This window comes from Triticum aestivum, chromosome 7A, assembly GCF_018294505.1.
Source record: "Triticum aestivum cultivar Chinese Spring chromosome 7A, IWGSC CS RefSeq v2.1, whole genome shotgun sequence".
Classification (NCBI taxonomy): Eukaryota; Viridiplantae; Streptophyta; class Magnoliopsida; order Poales; family Poaceae; genus Triticum; species Triticum aestivum.
In genome coordinates, this window is record NC_057812.1 from 585,328,752 (window position 1) to 585,349,027 (window position 20,276).

Sequence of the window (20,276 nt, forward strand, 5' to 3'; positions counted from 1 at the left end):
CTACTTTCCCTTGATTCACATGATAAGATGTATTTTTCATCGAGCCTAGGATAATACTCCTCTATAAAGAAATATAAGAGTGTTTAGATCACTAAAAGAAGTATTTTTTCTATGAATACAAATGATTGATTCATATCTTACACAAGAATTAGGATTGTTATATTCCTACAAACCAAAAGGCTAAAAAATCGTACAAAATTCTTGTAGATCGAAGAGGCTTAAGAATGAGGGAAATGTTTCTTCTCACTTGAATGATAATTGGGTTTCATCCGCTGCCTCTGTTGTGCGACGCGTGTCCATGTGAGGGCCCACCCACCGCTAGACCTGTGCATGGGCAACCTAGCCCGGAGACCCGAGCCCGAAGGCCCAGCATCCGGGTTGGGCCCGTGCTCCATTTTCCCGCCCGAAGCCCGACATGAAAGCCAAAAAGGCCCGAAATGGCAACAAATGTATATTTTATTTGAAATATAAGTATATTATATTATTTTAATATCTAGAATATAATTATTTGAATTGAAAAATGGCACTGTTCATGTGCTTTGGGTCGGGCCCGCTTAGGATTTTTGCTTAGGGCTTTACAAAGCCTGGGCCGAAACCCAACCTGGCCTAGGGTTTGAACAGGTTTACCCACCGCTATCACACCCAACCTTATCCCAACAAATACGGCTGCCCACACATTTCCCCTCCATTGATTCTTCTTCTTCCCTAGGAATCCCCTTCAATTTCTTCTCATCGCATGTCTACACCTTGCATCGTTGTCTTCGCAGGGGTATACATGTCGTACATCACCTCCGACGAGCACACCCTCGGCGGGAGCAAGATAGCTACACCGTCCGCTGGGACGACAAGCGCGCCGCCACCAGCGTCCTCCTCTCCAAGGTATGCACACCAGCGTCCGACCGGTAATTCATCTGATCCAATCAAGACTACCGACATGGTTTGCTCAAGCACGCACGGTGGTGATCCGTCATTTTTTTACACAGGTGCTGTTGTAGAATAGGGGCGGAGGGCTTGTGCACATACAAGGTTCACACCGACAAATACATCCGGTGCAATGCTTTGCAACTAGGGTTATGTTTCTGAAACATTTGTGTTGTTGCAATGGTTTGCAGCGGGGTTGTGTGTTTAAAACATCTGCGATATTGCAACAGTGGTCACAGTGCGATTTCTGTAAGATAAGTATTGTTTCAAAGGGGGGAATGGTTCATACGAGATTGCAACAATGCTCTTGTTGCAGAGGATCGAGTGCAACACTTGGCTTGTTGCAAAGGCCGACACTCACATGGGAGAGATAAAATGACTTATCGTGACTCCATCAAACGGTTGTCGAGACGATGGATCTCTTTAGATTATCATCCGACCAATACGTATCACTGTTCTAATAATAACTATCTCTAGAGTTTAACTGTCTTCTTATATTACTCCCTATGTCTCATAATGTAAGATGTTTTTTGACACTAATGCGGTGTTAAAAAACATCTTATATTATGAGACGGAGAGGGTAGTTTATAGAGAAGTAGTAGTTTTCAAAAATATTATTAAGATTGAAGTTATACGGGAGGCTAAGGAATGAGACAAAAGCTGGCTCCAGCTCCCTTGACACGAGCGCACCTGCAGCGTTGGATCGTGGATCCAATGGTTAGCAAATTTTACGATGCTCCGAGATAGGAAAGAAACGAGACAAAAACTGGCTCCAGCTCCGGTCTCCAGCCAGAATCCTGCCCAAACTCCTGGATCCCTCCTTACCAGAGCGCACCGTTAAAAACGCCACGTGCCAAACTAAACCTTTGCCCCAGCGCGACACCCCATCTTCTCCGGTTGTGAGGCCCCGTGCTGCCTCCTCCTCCTCTCTCTCTCTACCGACGCCGCCCCCGCCAGAGAGAAACCCTAGCCTAGGGTTCCACGCGCCGCCGCCGCCGCCGACGTCGACCCCGCGTCGCCCTCCCCCCGAGCTCGCCATGGACGCGGGCCGCAAGAGGGCCGTGCCGGAGGGCACCAACGGCGGCGCCGCCGTCAAGCGCGCCAGAGGTGAGCAGCCTCGTTCTCGCCCCCCCTCCTGGTTTCTGGTTTCGTTGCCCCGCTCTGGCTGGATGGGGCTCCTTAGGGTTTTCGTTCCCGTCCCTTTGCCGGATCTGGGAGGCGCTGGTTCGCTTCGTTGCGTGGGTGGCGAGAAGCCGGGTTTCGGTTGGTGGATGGGACGGGGATATCGGGGGCTGCTAGGAGCTTGTAGCGAGCCTGAAATTTTCTGCGGTCTGTATTGAACGGGTTTCATGGCTTGCTGCCGTGTAGGTTCTTGCGGGGATTTGTTTTGTTTTTTTTTTCTTCCAAAGATCTGAAGATGTGATTCGCTTGCTTTTTTCCCGGGGGAGGGGGTTGGGGCAAATTATTAGCAGGATCTAGGCTAGTACTATTCTGGTAGAGAGGATCCTTTCTTAAATGTTCTGTTGTGTTAATTACAAGCCACGCTGACGTTGGCATCCGGTGCCCAAAGCAGAAATATACGGATAGTCCTAATTTAAATCGTTGGCATAGCTCTGCTTGGGGTACTGGAGTTAATTCCAGCATTTAGTTTTTATTACAATATCTCTGTGCTAGTATTAAATTATTAAATTATTAGTATATGTTTTCTTACAAGTGCCAAGATTTTAGTAAAATCAACACGGTATTAACTGGTGGAAGTAATAAATTTGGTGTAGCAGAATCGGAGTCGGTTCAAACGGGTGTAGGAAGCAAATCGAAGCCATGCACCAAATTTTTCAGGTTATAATCCAACCTAAAATCCACTCCCACCTGGTAACATCTATTATTATTATTATGCAATTTGCTGTTATTTTTCATTAAAATTCTGCTATCTTGCTAAAAATTGTTATTGATGCTAACGAATGGGTCAAGCAAGGTTCTACTACAGGTTCCTCATCTAACTCAAGCTTAAGAATGAATATCCAGTGGAGTAAAAATTAGTACAGCCGGTGTGTATATCGTTGTGAAAATTGGAAGAATGCAACAAGAATTATAAGGATATGTAACTTGCTTTCAGATGGAAAATCAGTCAGTAACACAATGGCACAGATTCACCTGCAGAAACCAAGATAAGAAGATTGAACATGTTAATGGGGAGCAATTGAGTGTTCATCTAGATCGTTGATAATCCAGTATCACTCATGGATGTTTTGACTATCTAGTACCAATGCCATACCTACTTGCAAAGATATTTTTATTTTATATATTTATAATTTCCAGTTTATGATGTTAAGCTATCTTTGGTTTTGTTATAAGTTACAAAGTGTCTTCATTATGTGGAGGTAATCAGGTATCATGGAAGTAGAATAGCTCACAACAATATTGGAAGATAAAATTGAAAACACTTCTTATTGAGAAACTACAACATTACTCTAAAATGTACTCTGCTATTTTGATATTCTATATATTTATGACATAAAAATTGACTGTAGTAGATATATGGTGAAGCATCTGTGGTTGTCCACATAGTAGTGATACTGTGTGTACACATCAAACATAGGATCTAAGTATCGTCTGTACACTACACATCAGAAGTAGAATCTAAGTATCGTCTGTACACTACACATCAAAAGTAGAATCTAAGTGTCCCCATAGTACTGATAATGTTTGGTTCTTTTCATTCACCAGATGCCTCTCATTAGTTAATATAATAATACTGTCATCTTGTTCAACTAAATAGATCATGATCTTTTTTCATCAGTATTGGCTGCATTATAAATCATCAGTCGTGTTACAGTTTAGATTGTTGTGTAAGTTCGCTTGCTTATGTGATACTCTCTGTGTGCAGCACTGCTGGTTGTCCCTTTGGTTCAAGTTGCCATTTTCTCCATAACTTCCCTGGAGGTCACCAGGCTGTTTCAAAGATGACCAACTTGGGTGGTCCAGCTGTTTCAGCTCCTCAAGGAAGAATGCCCATGGGACCTGGTGTTCCTGATGGGCCACCTACACCCAGCTTGAAGACTCGCTTGTGTAACAAGTTCAACACAGCAGAAGGCTGTAAATGGGGGAACAAGTGTCATTTTGCTCATGGAGAGAGGGAGCTCGGAAAGCCCATGCTGTTGAACAACTCGATGGCACCTCCAATGGGACCAAGACCCAACGGTCACTTCCAGCCCTCACCGATGCCTGGCCCAGACATGGTTCCTCCCTCAACCTTTGGCGCATCGGCCACAGCCAAGATCAGTGTTGATGCATCCCTTGCTGGCGCCATTATTGGGAAAGGTGGAGTCAACACGAAGCACATATCCCGAATGACTGGGGCCAAGCTAGCCATCCGGGATAATGAGGCAGACCCCAACCATAAAAACATTGAGCTCGAGGGATCGTTCGATCAGGTCAACCATGCGAGTGCAATGGTGAAAGAGCTGATTCTCCGCATTGGCGGCAACGCCCCTCCTCAAGCAAAGAACCCGGGGAGGGGGCCTGCAGGTGGTGGTGGGGGAAGCAACTTCAAGACCAAGCTGTGTGACAACTTCAACAAAGGCTCTTGCACATTTGGAGACAGATGCCACTTCGCTCATGGTGAGAGTGAACTGCGCAAGTCGGCTGCGGCTTGAGGGATGCTTTTCTTTTTTCATGGCTTTTCATGATTAATAGTGACTAGCAAAGCCTGAGCTCCAAATCTGAGGCCACTCACCCATGGTCATGTTGAGTTGCATAAGCCTGTTGTTGATTGATTGGGAGATACTGTCATGGCTTGGTTTTGATCAGCTCGCTGTAACTGATAGATATCCGAGAATGGATTTGCTTTTGAGGTTTATTATAGGCTTAGTGTATTGCCGTCTTTTTTTTCTCTCTGCTCTGCATCCAATTTTTGTACTGTTTCTAAGGCATTTTAATATGGCAAATTTAGCGATTCTATTTCTGGAGAGTTATAGAATCAAGCCAGTATCTTTCGTGTGATGTTCTTGGTCAGTCTGGGACCGAACATCCTTGGTATTTAGATTATAAGCCAAAATTTTATTATCTTTCACCTCCTTTTTCCCTTTAATTTTTGACAATGAACTACTATTGCATTCGGTTTGGATACAATAAGATTGTTGATCCGGAGCATCATCTAGCCACAGCGTCCAGTCACCATCCAATCTCGTTAAGAAGACTTAATGATGAATCAAAAGAATCGATAACCCTAACGGTTTGCCTCACCCAAACGTGGTGGTGCCGCCAGAGAGTAAGTTGCTGAATGGCGTAAATTGTTTCCCTTTGTCCAGACGAGTGATAATTGCCGCTTGCTCTTAGTAGAAGTATATTTTTCGCTGGATGTTCTTGGTCAGTTTGAGATGGAACACCCTTGGTATGTTCAGGGTATCTAATCAAGCAGCTGAAAGCATAACAGCTGTATAATAACGAGCCAGGTAGCTCAAGATCACTGCTTAAAAAAATCCAGCAGTAAACCAACACTGCAAACTCATAACACTGATCAACATTTCTCTAACTCGGACTACTTTACACTTACACAGCATCCAAATCATAGATCTGGACTTGCCCACCCCTACAAAAGTCCTCTCAAAAGCTAAAGCTAGGTCAGTCGGATAAAGCTAGAGCTAGAGCTAGGTCAGCCGGGTAAACTCTTTACCGACACCAAAGGAACCCCAAGACGCATGCGCGCGGTGGCCGCCGGCGGGTGGATGGCGATCAGACCGCTTGCGCTTGTACGTCTGGACCACCTCCTGCCTGTCCTTGGCCATCTCCATGTCCTCCCGCTTGACCACCGTGCGCATCACCTCATCTTGCGCATCCGTCTGCCGCTTATCCTCCATGGCTGTCGTCTCGTCTTGCCGCGCTTGTGTGACCAGGCCCCGGTTCCTGCAGTGCTTCCTGATTGAAGTTGTGTGCGCAGGCATCTCAGGCTCGCTGTTTCCTCCGGATGTGCCATGCACAGGCGTCGCGGGATCCTCGTTGCCTCCAGGCGTGCCGTGTGCCGGCACCTCCCCCTGGTTATTTCCTCCAGGCATGCTGCGAGTAGGCATCTCCGCCTGGGTATTTCCTCCAGACGTGCTGAGAGAAGGCGGACTGTGCACCATCAGTTCTTCCCCCTCCGCGACTATCCCTTTCATGAGCTAGGAGCAAATGTAAAACAGATTAATTAGATTGGAGTGAGTGGCAAGTACATGGATTAGCCATGTAAATTGATCTTCCCAGCATTCACCCAAGTACAGAAGAATACGTTTGGTTTGTGTGATAATCCATGAAAAATGATTAGCATTTAATTGACAACATGTTGTCATACGTTTGGTTTACAGTACTTGTCTTGTGTGTTTGATAAACTGTAGGTAAGACTTGTAATAATGAATTTATAACTTGTGATAATGGTGAAAACTGCATTATCTTGCACAACCTCCCAAAAAGACTATGAACGGTACATGCTCAACACTTGATTGTGAAAATGGCAATCAATGATGTGGATAGTACCTGCCAGTCTTTAAAATCGTATCTGAAGACAAAATGGTTGTATTTCACTTCTCCTGAGGCAATTGCACCAGCAGCAGGTGCATTTCTTGGAGCTGTTCCAGTTGATAAGATAATATCAGATACACAACAGGGTATACATGATGCCACACCAACAAAAAGAGCAATAAAGCAACAAAGCCCTTACAGAGGATATGATGGCCGTCGTCATTCACATTCATTTCCACTCTGCCGTCTTTAACTAGGAATGACAAGGCAAATATGTTCTCCACCGTTTGGGCAAAGGACATTCTGTTCAAAACAAGGTTTTCAAGTCTTGTTTTTTTCTTCTTCCTCAGAACATTAAACAGAGCAGCCATGTTCCTGTCTGTATCAGTCGTTGTTGTCTCTGGATCAGCAAGCTGCGTAATACGGCAGATTAGATCAACATGTTATTAGAAGTTGATCTTGCCAAAACTGATCATGGGATAACAAAATACAAAATGACAGTCACAAACTGATCTTGGGATAACAGAATACAAAATTAAATACAAACTGATATTGCCAAACATCCATTTATGAATTATGAGCTAAATGAATTTGATAATTAGACCAGCAAGCGGATTCAATTAGATGATCTAAATATAGACTACTTGCATTTACATAGTGATACAGCTATAGCAGAACAAAGAAACTATTCATGTGACCAGAGGCAAACTGCTTGTGACAACTAGTCTTGGTATAACAGAATACAAAATGAAGATGGCCAAACATAGATTTTACAAAATAAATGAGCTAAACGATTTTGATACTTGAAGGCAATTACTACTGATGGTAACATGCTAAAAAAAGGCTCATTGTGTGACGAAATATAGCAGAATGCTTCTGTGACATTAAGATGCAACCACCACCTCTATCACAAAAGATCAACGAGTGCAATGTAAAAGGTTTGTAGTAGTTCAGTAACCACACTGACTGCTAGGCTATGTAACATTTATATATTTACAGTAAGATTAACTAGGGAATGATTAGTCAATGAAATATGAACCTGCCACTTGCTTCACAAAATGGAAAACAGTAGCAATTACACTAAAATTGCATATGGCAATGGAAAGGAGATCAAAACAAATTAGTTTAAGGAAACATGCACAAATAACGCTCAATTATGCAATTCACTTATACATCAATGTGGATATATTGGAGTTTACAATAGTAAACCCCACCTTACATAATCAAAGAGTATGCTTCTGCAGTAAATTGGCAGCAATCACCAAATAAATATGACTAAGTGTAGCAATTTAGTCAATATCAACTGCTATAGAGTGTATCTTCATGTTTCAAGCACAAAAAAGAAAACATATACGACTCTGTTTATTATTAAAGCATCTAGATGATACACACACCTGTTCAGGGCGATCATTTCTACTCGGCCTTGCAGTCCTCTTTCTAATGGTATGTGTTCTCCGTGGCTTCACTTCTGTCGTCATGGGACCAAACCTGTCAGAATAGTAGCCATACATAGTTAGTCAGTTGAAATTTGTAAGGCAGACATCAATGGAAAAAATGTGAGATAAATGATCAGATGCCTTACATGGCGCAGCATCCAGGCACAGCCATGAAGACATGAGACGCAGCAAGCCCAACAGCAGACCATCTCAACGAGGCGCCCTCACCATCGGCATCCCCTTGCGTCCCAAACTTGTTGAGGAGTGCAGCAACTAAATGGGAAGGAGTGATTCCTAGTGCTGACTGGGACCTTACAGATGCTGCCAAACTGCTGGCAATGTCCAGCAATGCCTCTGCATCAGCTACCTGCTCCCTGGGATTGTGAACTGCAGCATGAAGGCACAATTGATCAGTTTTTACATTTTAGTAAATAGCATTGGCCGACAGCAAAAGTGCACCAGAGTAGTAACAGAGCATATGGCAAACAAGAAAATATTATGTACTAGTATTATTTTCTTCTGCGTTGTCGATTTACTGAATGTAAATGTCAAATGTGTGTTTCCTAAGGCAAGAACATGTTTATCACTGTGGCAAAACACAGAGTAGTAGAGCAGCACATATGCAGCACGGTTTTGTTATTAGGAGACCCCACACATGGCTAAAAATAAAATAAAAAAGGGCATGAAACTTGGCCTAACCACACATTACGCCTCGTCCAAACTACCGAAGCGAAATTCAAAAAAATGGCGAGTGAGCCGGGCTCACCGTGCTGGTGCAGGCTCTCCACCTGCGAGATGACGGACTGGAACTTGAATGAGTCCGCGCTCGCCATTTGGTCCTTCTCGTCTGCACGGAACACAGCACATTGTTAGACGCCAAACCGAACTCCAAAACGGCACCCAGAAACTCCCAGAAACACCGCCGTCGCGGGCGCGCGGGTGCCCCCCCGTACCGTTGATCTGGCTCTTGACGGCGAGGTACCGCGACCGCAGCAGACGCCTGTCCTCGAGCCCCTGCGACCCCTCCGCCGCCGCCGGGGTCACCGGCTCCGGCTCCTCGCCCCGGCGGCCCTCCTCCGCGACCCCCTCCGCCATCACCGCGGTCGGAAAATACCTAACCCCTCCGGAGGAACCCTACCCTACCCTGGTGCTTCGAACCGAGAGGGGAATATCCAAATACGAGAGCGGAGGGAGGCAGCGGCGGTGGAAGGAGTTTTGAGGATTTCGGGAGTGGCGTTGTGAGTACCAGGGAAGGAACCGGAGAAGGAGGAGAGGTTTGGGTATTTGAAGCCGAACCAGCGCCGCGACGCTCGCCGCCGGACGCACGCCACGAACCGCCACACGTGCCGCTGCATGTGGGGCTTGGGCTCTTCTGGGCCCGCGCGTCAGTAGCGTGGCCTGGTTCGGCGCGAGGGTGGAGGCCAGTCCGGATTCGGGGCAGGGGGTATCCCGGGCGTGGGGGGTGAATCGCGTGCGGTGAAAATTTGAGTCGCGCGGCGGGGGCGGGTCCAGGTGAGCCACGCTCGCGCGCGCGCGCCGTGGGCCGGGGTGTCAGTGAGACTGCGGCTCGTGGACATGGTCTATGGGACGGGTTGATCTCGTTGGTCCAGACTCCAGAGGACGGGCATGGGGTTCCCGCCCGCTCGCGCGCCGGGGTTCTGGGCTTTTCGTCGCGTGTTTTACCGCCGCGGCTCGGCGCTCGCGGTAAATCTTTTTGAGACAGCCCAAATTTTCGTCCCGCCATCGCTGGCTGTTCGGCTGCGCCGCACTTGCCTCGAGGCCTTGATGGCGCACGCCGGATTTGGAGGGGTGAGGCAATAAAATGGATTTTGCACTTGTGGGGAAAGTGCACCAAATGTGAGAAGCTCTTTGAAGCAATGTTTTGGTAATTTGTAGTAAATGTTACTACTACCTAGAATGAGGTTGCTCGCCGACTAATTAAGATTTTGCAACGCACGCGCCTCGGCTCCCTCCCTCTGTGTCGGTTTCTCTCTCTCCCCTGGCCTCACACGGAGCCCCCGGTGTTCCTCCGTGATACTTTTCACGGTTGAGTAGAGTGGCTAGAAGCCACGGCATGAGGGGATGTTCACATGTCCATCGGTCATTCAGTTGCCACGAGAGTGAGGGTTTAAATCACGCAAACACTTTTTGGTTACGACAAAGTAGTCATGCACGCATTTACTGATTACGACAAATTAATCATGCACGCACTTTTTGGTTACGACAAATTGGCCCAACAACCTTACTGGCATCTAAACGGTGGACGTAATAGGTGGTATCCTTTTTCATATGTTGGTATGGATTAGGATGTGTCCATACATTAATGATCACCGGTGGCGGAGCTTACATCAAAAAGTTGAGTGGGTTAGATTCTAAGAAATTGCTCTCGCCATCATTCAACAACCCATGGGCCATCTATAACGGTGAGGAGATTGCTCTAGAGCTTGGTGGGCCGTGTCACTTGTTGCCCATCACGTAGCTCCACCCACTCATGGTCATCATCTTGACCTAAAAAAAGGTCATCATCTTTGTTGGTCACCAGTGAAGTTTGAGTCATTCTTAATTTGTAAATGTTACCTAAAATATGGTTGTTCGCCGAGTAATTAAGATCTTGTAACGCACACGCCTCGACTCTGTTGGTGCAATATCTGCCTACCTGTGTTCTGGAGATTGTTGACAGAAACATATATGGACTGATTTGTTTGCTAGTGCATACAGAGAGAAATAGTCCATACAGAACTGAAGAGAATGTTGTCTCTGGTGCCAAGTTCGAGGAACTTCACCGAAGTATATCTGCATTGCAGAGAAGAAAGAGCTACAACTCATGAAGACATGTAGACGAGAAGATTGATGTGAAGGAAATAACCCCTCGAACGTTTAAAGTGCTAGTTATCGACTAGAGGGGGGTGAATAGGCGATTTTTATATAAGTCTTCAAAACATGGAAGTTTCGAAGGCAAACGATAGAAATGAACCTATTAACATGTAGCGGAAGGTAGACTACACTAGGCAAGCCATAGTCAAGTATACAATGAAGTGAAAGCACGAAGACTAATAGCAGCTAGGCAGTATGGATTAGGATGGAAGATAGAATGAAGCCAATTAGAACAAACAGTCACACAATGAAGACAAACTGATAATGCAAGCAGGTAATGACTTCACAAGGACCAACTGTAAATAAAGAGAAGGAAATGATAGAACCAGATGCTTGGTGAAGACAAGGGATTTATTGGACCAGTTCCAGTTGATGTGACAACTGTACGTCTGGTTAGGGAGGCTGAGATTTAACTCAGAAGACCGTGTCTTCCCCTTATTCCCCTTGAGCTAAGGACACACAGTCCTCGCCCAATCACTCAGGTAAGTCTTCAAGGTAGACTTCCAAACCGTCACAGACTTCATTCACGGCGATCCATAATGACTCTTGGATGCTCAGAACGCGGCACCTAACCGACTGGAGGATTCACAGTCCTCAAGTGTAACAAGTCTTCAGATCACACAGACGGGAAGACCTCAGTGATGCCTAACACTCTTTGGCTCTGGGTGTTTAGGGCTTCGTCCTCGCAAGGATTTCTCTCTCAAAGGCTTCAGAGGTGGGTTGCTCTCAAACGATAAAAGCCGTGCAATAACTCTGAACAGCCACCAAATTATGGTGTGGGGGTGGGCTATTTATAGCCACAAGGCAACCTGGCCTGATTTGTCCGAAATGACCCTGGGTCACTAAGGAACTGACACGTGTTCCAACGGTCAGTTTTCAAACACACGCGGCAGCTTGACCTAGGCTACAAGTAAAGCTGACTTACCCAACTCTGGATAAGATTTGCTCTCATTGTCTTCGCTCGAAGACTTAGGATTTGGTTGAGCATCACTTTAGTCATTCTGACTTTGTTCACTTGGACCCCACTTAACAGTACGGTGGTTTCTATGACTCAACAAAGAAGAAGATGAAACTACGAAACAACTATGTCTTCGCGCTCCAAAGTCTTCATGCGATGTCTTCTCATGTCATAGTCTTCAGTGTGAATATCTTCACATACCACCATTGTGTTCAATGTCTTCACACATTTTTAGGGGCCATCTCCGGTAGGTAAACCGAATAAATGAGGGACTACTACCTGTGGTGTCCTGCAATTCTCACAAACACATTAGTCCCTCAACCAGGTTTGTCGTCAATACTCCAAAACCAACTAGGGGTGGCACTAGATGCACTTACAATCTCCCCCTTTTTGGTGATTGATGACAAACTGGTTGAAGTTTTCAATGGGGATAAAAGTATGTGAAATTGTAAAGGCTTGAGGTATTGCCTTCGTAAGTAGCAAAAAGGCTCCCCCTGAAGATGTGCATATAAGTATTTTGCTTTTGAATGCAAATGCACATAGCAGGTTGTACTTGCGGAGATCCTCTTCTACTTATGAAGACAATTCATCATGCATGAAAGAATATAGCGAAGATAATGACATGCATAATGAAAAATGGACGTCTGCAAGATGACTTCGTGCGGAATTTATCGTCACACATGCGGAATTTATCATCGCATCACATAGTTGACGAAAAGGTAGCAGACGACCATCAAGTTTAAGTGTTACAACTCAAAAGAACCAAATGTATCAAAAGAGAGGGTTGTAAGCACTTGGCAAATGTAGGAAAAGTATAGCAACCACCCATATGGACCCGCTTGAAGACTATCAACTCATATGCTTCTCCCCCTTTTGTCAGTAATGACCAAAAAGGTTTGAAGACATAGAGCTTGCTACTCGTTCCCATGAGGAGTAGGCGAAGCAGCAGGGTCGTTGTTGAGGTTTGGTGGTGCAGACGAACTTGGTGCAGTGTCGATACGCGCCGAAGTTGGAGGTGGTGAAGTAGCATCATCTTGGTCATCAATGACTCTGGCATTAACTGTTGCAACTGAGGATGAATATTCAGAGTCTTCGAGTGAGGGAGTCCGAAGCAAGTGAGCGTTCTGGGGAGGAGTTGAATCAAACTTGAATCTCTCTGTGAACCCATCCTGTTGAAGATCATCTTCAGAGCTCAGCAGAGTCAAAATCTTCCACGATCGGTGACAGGTTTCATGAGTGACAAAGGCATTCTTGGTGGCAAGGTTGCGAATGTAATTGACATCCACCAGGAGGCTCTGCATTTGACGCTTGAGCCAGTCATGATGCTTATCCTGTTTCTGATGCAGGGCGACTAGAAGCTCTCGGTCATCGAGAACACGCGATCACTTCTGAGGCCTTTGGGTAATTGTGCTTTCAGTGGCTTCAGTTTGGGTATGAGGGGCACGTGTATTGCCAGCCAAAGGATAAACATGAGTGACGGCCTGAACTCCTTCAATGGGTTGTGTGAAGCTTTGGTGATCAGCATTGTGAAGATAAACAGGCTCTTTGGCAGGCTCTGGGTAGATGGCTTCGACAGACAGATCAACCTCTGGCAAGAATATGAGATGATTGCATGCAGAAGGCTGATAGTTGATTGCAGAGTGAAGCTTGATGAGGCGCATTACCCATGGAGCATAGAACTTTAGACCAAAGATATCAGAGCCAGATGCAGCCAATTGTCAGATGAAGAACTCTTGAGCATTGAAGCTGATGCCATTGAAGATATAGAAAACCAATGTCTTCATTGCTCCTTCAAGCTTCGCTGCATGAGAATGTCCTTTGACAGGCCATAGAGATCTGCCTGATGATATGGTAAATAGTGCGGGGCAGATACTCTAGGTCTTCAACAAAGAACTCCTTGGGATAGTCAGCGTCATGGGGCAGTGGCTTCATCATGCTCAGCATTTGGCTCATGTTAGGCTCTGGCTTCTGGAAGATGCTCTCCAAAGCATTCTGGTGTAGCTAACAACCTGGTTCATAATGTTCGCCAGGAGTGGGTAGGGCAGTAAGCTCAATGATGTCTTGGGCTTTAGCTTCATGGTGTACATCACCTATCATCCACTCAAGGATCCAAGTCTTCGGATCCCTGTTGTAGCCGCGAATGTGGAGAGTAGCATAAAATTGTAGCAGAAGCTCTTCATTCCAATGTTCTTTGGCAGTCACAAACTATAGAAGGCCAGCATCTCTGAAGCAGCCAAGGGCTTATTCTAGGCAGGGCAGGCCAGCCATGGCTTCGTAGTCTAGACGCATATGAAGGAAAATGCGCCCCTGATTGTATAAGATGCAGGAATAGTAACTGCGTTGCTGATAACTCCAGAATCGATCTGATGAAATTCTTGGCCTTGTGTAGGGGTTCTTGGCATTGTCAAAGAATGTGTTGTGTGCCTTGAAGTCATTCAAATTAAATGATCCTGGTGAAGTTGCAGTACCGGGAAACCTTGGTAGCCTAGGCTTTGGCTTCTGGACCTGAGGCCTGTGCTCCACATGATAGTCGAATTGTGGTCCAGGAGCAGGAGGAGGTACCAGAATGGGCCAACGAACCATGACAGGTTGGCCGTGGTCAAAAGCCAGCTCAATGGTATGAGGCTTTGGAGGAGGCACAGGGGCATTGGCATTGACGTGGGCTTCGAGCCGCACAATGGCTTCGGGGTTCACATGCACTTCTGGCGCCACATTAGCTTCATGCGCCACATTTGCTTCGGCCATGGCAATGTTATTGGCTTCAGTATTGGTGTTTGTGTCCGCCTCAGTATTTTCAAACTCCACTTGAGTAGCTGGAGGGTCGGACACGTTCTCCTCAAGAACAACTTCTTTGTTGGACGGGGGTGTAGCAACACGTTCTTCTTCTTGACTTGGTTCTTCTTGTTCATCGGCTGATGCAGCTGGAATGTCTTCAGAAGCTTTGGCTTTAGACTGTGAGATGTTCGCAGTTGGAGTGGCTTCAGGAAATACTTGGCGCGATACTGAGTGGTGATGCTCTTCTCCTTCTGGAACACTCGAAAGAGTGACTTGTGGCCTTGGTCCTTTGCGAAGCCTACGAAACGCTGGCGACGCCTTTGGAGAGGGAGTCGGCTGGGCCACAAAGTCATCATCTTCAAGCACCGGAGTGGTGGCTAGAGGTGGGGGGGGGTACTTGGTGATTCTTGACGGGGGTAGTCTTGAGGGTGATCAGCCCATGAATCAACCTGAGCAATTGGTGTCAAAGGACGACCAATGCTGATGAGTTCGTTGTTTGTCAGAACAGGCGATGATACCATGTTGTGCTCGATCTGAGGAAGGACCTCATCATCTTCAACATTGTTTTGGGGACCAGTATCTTCAGCTGCGATGGGATTAACAGCTGGATCTTCTTCAGCTTCAGGAGCTTCTGTGGTAGTAGGCTCATGAACTATCAACTGGCGCTCACGGTGTTCAGACGCAGGACGAGCCACTGAGATTGGTTCAACGACAAGGGGCTCTATGGGAGCAGCCAGATCTTTCTTCTTGGTTTTTCTCTTCTTGGTCGGTGGAGCATCGTCAATGGTGTTCTTGGTCTTGCGCTTACGGGCTTCGGCTTCAGCTGCCCTTGTTTTCTTGAGCTTCGAAGCCATTGTGGGGACTATCGGTGTCAAAACCGGCGGATCTCGGGTAGGGGGTCCCGAACTGTGCGTCTAAGGCGGATGGTAACAGGAGGCAGGGGACACGATGTTTACCCAGGTTCGGGCCCTCTTGATGGAGGTAATACCCTACGTCCTGCTTGATTGTTCTTGATGATATGAGTATTACAAGAGTTGATCTACCACGAGATCAAAGAGGCTAAACCCTAGAAGCTAGCCTATGGTATGATTGTATGTTCTCCTACGGACTAAAACCCTCCGGTTTATATAGACACCGGAGGGGGATAGGGTTACACAAGGTCGGTTACAAAGGAGGAGATATACATATCCGTATTGCCTAGTGTCGGTGTCAAAACCGGCAGATCTCGGGTAGGGGGTCCCGAACTGTGCGTCTAAGATTGATGGTAGCAGGAGATAGGGGACACGATGTTTACCCAGGTTCAGGCCCTCTCGATGGAGGCAATACCCTACTTCCTACTTGATTGATCTTGATGATATGAGTATTACAAGAGTTGATCTACCACGAGATCGTAGAGGCTAAACCCTAGAAGATATCCCTGGTTTATATAATGCACCAGAGGCCTAGGATAACAAGAGTCCTAGCCGAATACGCCGGTGGGGGAGGAGTCCTTGTCTTGACCACCAAGTCTTGTAGAATCTTCCTTGTATGCGGCAGCTGTCCGAACTGGCCCATGAGTATACGGCCATGGGGGTCCTCGGCCCAATCTAACTGACCGGGAGACGACGTGGTGAGTACCTCCTAGTCCAGGACACCGTCAGTAGCCCCCTGAACCGGTCTTCAGGTTGGGGACGCTCCTCGATTCTTCCGAACTATTCTTTGTCTTCGGTCGTCGGTCTTGAACACTGGTTCAACAAATCTTCCCATCTTCTATCTTGAGGATTGCCGAGCTAAATATGAAGATCTCACATGTCAGGTATCCGAGGAGCCCTTTAAGTCTTTGGTCTTTATCAATGCCTTGTTATTTTTATGCCACACCTCGGGTTTGAAGTTGTTCCCGGGCGGCAGCGTCCTCTTGCGTCCGAGCTCCAACGCCGGACTGCATTCGAGGTATCTTTTGCAGCCGAGCACCAACGCCGGACCGCTTCCGAGCTCTAACACCGGAATGTACCCGAGCTCCAATGCCGGACTATGTATCCGAGATCCAACACCGGACTGTATCCGAGCTCCAACGCTGGAATGTATCCGAGTTGTCATAAATCACCTTGGTTCAAAGAAGTTGAAGGAGTTTAGCCGAGCTTAATGCCGTAAATGCCCTCTATGGAGCCAGCCACTAGCGCCCGCGCTTTTATGCCAGACTGCTTCCGAGGTGGTGCACCACCCCGAATGGGGGCCGACTTTTTGTCAATATTTTTTGATTGGTGCAATTTATTCTCTGCCGAGATATATAGCCAGTAGCCTTCAAGGTGTGTATCGGTCTAAAACCCGAGATGCACCTGAAGGATGACATAAGACCGCTGATCCCAGTAGCCGCTGAGACTCAGGTTGATTTGCAAAATCAGTCTGAGGATCAATTCCTAGCTCGATAGAATACTTCGGGACACAAAAAGCGGTGTGCAGAGTCCTCGAGACCCAGGTTGGGTGCGACCGACCAACCTGAGGATCAAAATCTCCTCGGAAACTGTATTGCACTTAAAATTTTCTGCATTGAACAGGCAATGCAGTAGCCCCCGAGACACTGGTCGAGTGGCAACACCAGATCAGGGGTTCGATGTGCCCTTTAATATTTGTAAATAATAAGCCCGAAGCCCAGTAGCCCCCGAGCCTTAATGTGGGCACGGGTGGCCGAATTAAGGATCAATATCCATAGTAAAATCACAAATCATGTGTAATGACTCTATGTATCCAAGTACTTTACGTCATTAATGCTTGGATCCGCATTGTACAAAACTTTGTTGACCGACCATCGACTTCCACCTCCTCGGCCAGTAGCCAAGGAGTGTTTGTCCTACTTTATAAAGCCTTTATGAGGGCAAAGATTTACGACAAACAAGGCAATCTGGCCATACGGTTTTATAAACAAAGGTACGCAGAGAGATATGTTATATTACTACTTAAAATAAGAAATGTCTTCCAAAGAAAATAGTCCCGCTATCGGTTCCTTTCTTTGGGTTGTTATGCTAAGTATGATCATGAAACCCCAGCTCTAATGTAAGAGCAGAATATAGAGGATTTAGTTTGGGAGGCCAATTACTAGCCCCCGGTAGTGTTCGGCGACAGTCGAGGTCAAGCCATAAACACTTCGGCCAATGTTATGAATGACCCGTCATTTAACACAGTCATCGGATCGCTGACCAGTTTACGCTTATTGTGACAGTCAGTTTTCAGCTTTCTCCACTGAGGTGCTTAACCATGTGAGTTGGAAGCACAATCGCAGTGGTTCTCCCTTTGCACACCTAGCCGAACAAAGCGGAACGTAGGAGGCAAGCGCAGGAGCCGGGCAACACAACTATTGACCGAAGACACAATTCGAAACCGATGCATATATAGCAATATTCGAGAATGTTTTTGCCGAATCTCTAAAGGTGTCCGGCGTTGCACTGTGAGACTTGTGCTGAAAACACACAAATAGTTTGAAAGTGCCATAAGCTTGGAAAACCAAAAAACGTCAGTAAAAACTTGACGTACGAACAAGATCAAGTGTCCGGTGCCAATCCGAAAATTGGAAAAAAAATGTGCTTCTGTCGTGCTTTAACATGACACATCCGATCTCAAGACTTTACGCGGGTCAGCCTACGGCTTCAAACTCCTTATCCCAAAGGCGGAGTACTTCTGAAACACCCTCGATGCGGCTATATCTCCCACGTGTCGGAGCACGACTTAGAGGCATAACCGCATTGAAGGCAATGTCTCAAGACGGGTAATCTTTACACATCCCATGTACTGTATAAGAAAAGAGGTACATAGTTGGCTTACAATGGCCACTTCACACAATAACATAAATAAAGCATTACATCATCCAGATACAATCAAGGTCCGACTATGGAACCAAAATAAAAGAGGACTACCCCTAATGCTACAGATCCCCGATCGACCCCAATTGGGCTCCACTACTGATCAATTAGAAACGAAACAACATAACGAACAAGATCTTCATCGAGCTCCTCCTTGAGCTCGGTTGCGTCACCTGCACGGTATCAACGACACCTGCAAACTGGTTTTGGAAGTAATCTGTGAGTCACGGGGACTCAGCAATCTCACACCCTCGCGATCAAGACTATTTAAGCTTATGGGTAGGTAAAAGGTATAAGGTGGAGCTGCAACAAGCACTAGCATATATGGTGGCTAACATACGCAAATGAGAGCGAGAAGAGGAGGCAAAGCACGTTCGAGAATCTATGATCAAGAAGTGATCCAAGACTACTTACGTCAATCATAACTCCAACACCGTGTTCACTTCCCGGTCTCCGACGGAAAGAGACCATCACGGCAACACACGCGGTTGATGCATTTTAATTAAGTTAAGTCTCATGTTTTCTACAACCGGACATTAACAAATTCCCATCTGCCCATAACCGCAGGCACGACTTTCGAAAGTTCAAAACCCTGCAGGGGTGTCCCAACTTAGCCCATCACAAGCTCTCACGGTCAACGAAGGATATTCCTTCTCCCAGGAAGACCCGATCAGGCTCGGAATCCCGGTTACAAGACATTTCGACAATGGTAAAACAAGACCAGCAAAGCCACCGAATGTGCCAACAAATCCCGATAGGAGCTGCACATATCTTGTTCTCAGGGCACACTGGATTGTCCAAGGTTCCGATAGGCCAGCCCAGAGTTGCCCCCGGTGGCCACCGGCAGCTGACAGGTTGGACCAACACTCAGAGGAGCACTGGCCCGGGGGTTTACATAAAGATGACCCTTGAGTTGGCTGACCCAAGGGAAAAATGGCTAGGTGGCAAATGGTAAAACCAATGTTGGGCCTTGCTGGAGGAGTTTTATTCAAGGGGAACTGTCAAGGGGTTCCCATTATAACCCAACCATGTAAGGAACGCAAAATCAAGGAACATAACATCGGGATGACGGAAACTAGGGCGGCAAGAGTGGAACAAAACACCAGGCATAAGCCGAGCCTTCCACCCTTTACCAAGTATATAGATGCATTAATATAATAAGAGATATTGTGATATCCCAACAAAATATCCATGTTCCAACATGGAACAAACTCCAATCTTCACCTGCAACTAACAACGCTATAAGAGGGGCTGAGCAAAGCGGTAACATAGCCAAACAACGGTTTGCTAGGACAAGGTGGGTTAGAGGCTTGGCTTAGCAACATGGGAGGCATGATAAGCAACTGGTAGGTATCGCAACATAGGCATAGCTATAGAGTGAGCAACTAGCAAGCAAAGATAGAAGTGATTTTGAGGGTATTGTCATCTTGCCTGAGATCCCGCAAGGAAGAAGAACGAGTCCATGAAGAAGACAAACAGACGTAGTTGAACAGATCCTCACACACACGACGTTATCGGAACCAACCCGAAGAAGCAACACCGGAAAGAAGCAAAAAACATAGTAAAACATCCACCACATAAACATGGCATGATGCACAACCAAGTATGATGCGTGTCCGGTTTAATATGCATGGCATGGCAAAGTGCACAAGCAATCCTACAAATTAAGTGGAGCTCAATATGCAACGAGTTGCATATTGACGAAACACCACATGACTTATTTAGTTCTCTCTCGGTTATGTACCAACAATATTAAATGCAGTTAAATCATGGCAAGAGGTGAAGCAAAAGTAAACTACACAATCTAAGCAATTTAAATGGGGCCGGATATAACAAACAACAAATCCGGTAAATCCCCATATGCATTGGTAATTTGGTGCAACAACAATTTTAAACATCTAAATGTTATTATCATGATGCGGATGACATGGACAAGTTTATGCAATTTTTATTAAAAGTTGACAAGAGCATTATGAAGCATTT

General features: G+C 46.2%; 2 protein-coding genes across 3 annotated transcripts; one reads left to right on the forward strand and one right to left on the reverse strand.

Annotated features, from left to right (window-relative positions):
• Positions 1-1,740: 1,740 nt before the first annotated feature.
• On the forward strand, positions 1,741-4,783 carry LOC123148458 (zinc finger CCCH domain-containing protein 44). 2 transcript variants are annotated; one of them, XM_044567894.1, is made up of 3 exons: positions 1,741-2,028; positions 2,700-2,760; positions 3,809-4,783. In XM_044567894.1, exons 1-3 carry the CDS (start codon positions 1,959-1,961, stop codon positions 4,575-4,577), a joined length of 900 nt encoding a protein of 299 aa, XP_044423829.1. In that variant the 5' UTR covers positions 1,741-1,958; the 3' UTR covers positions 4,578-4,783. The 2 variants fall into 2 exon arrangements, with proteins under 2 accessions (XP_044423829.1, XP_044423828.1); XM_044567893.1 differs by having other exon boundaries at positions 1,774-2,028; positions 2,697-2,760.
• Positions 4,784-5,393: 610 nt separating this feature from the next.
• LOC123148459 (non-structural maintenance of chromosomes element 4 homolog A) lies at positions 5,394-9,096 on the reverse strand. The gene is made up of 7 exons (XM_044567895.1): positions 8,807-9,096; positions 8,620-8,700; positions 8,000-8,240; positions 7,812-7,905; positions 6,617-6,830; positions 6,433-6,524; positions 5,394-6,080 (listed from the first exon to the last, which is right to left on the reverse strand). The coding sequence occupies exons 1-7, from the start codon at positions 8,946-8,948 to the stop codon at positions 5,571-5,573; spliced, it is 1,374 nt and encodes a 457-aa protein (XP_044423830.1). The 5' UTR covers positions 8,949-9,096; the 3' UTR covers positions 5,394-5,570.
• Positions 9,097-20,276: the final 11,180 nt, after the last annotated feature.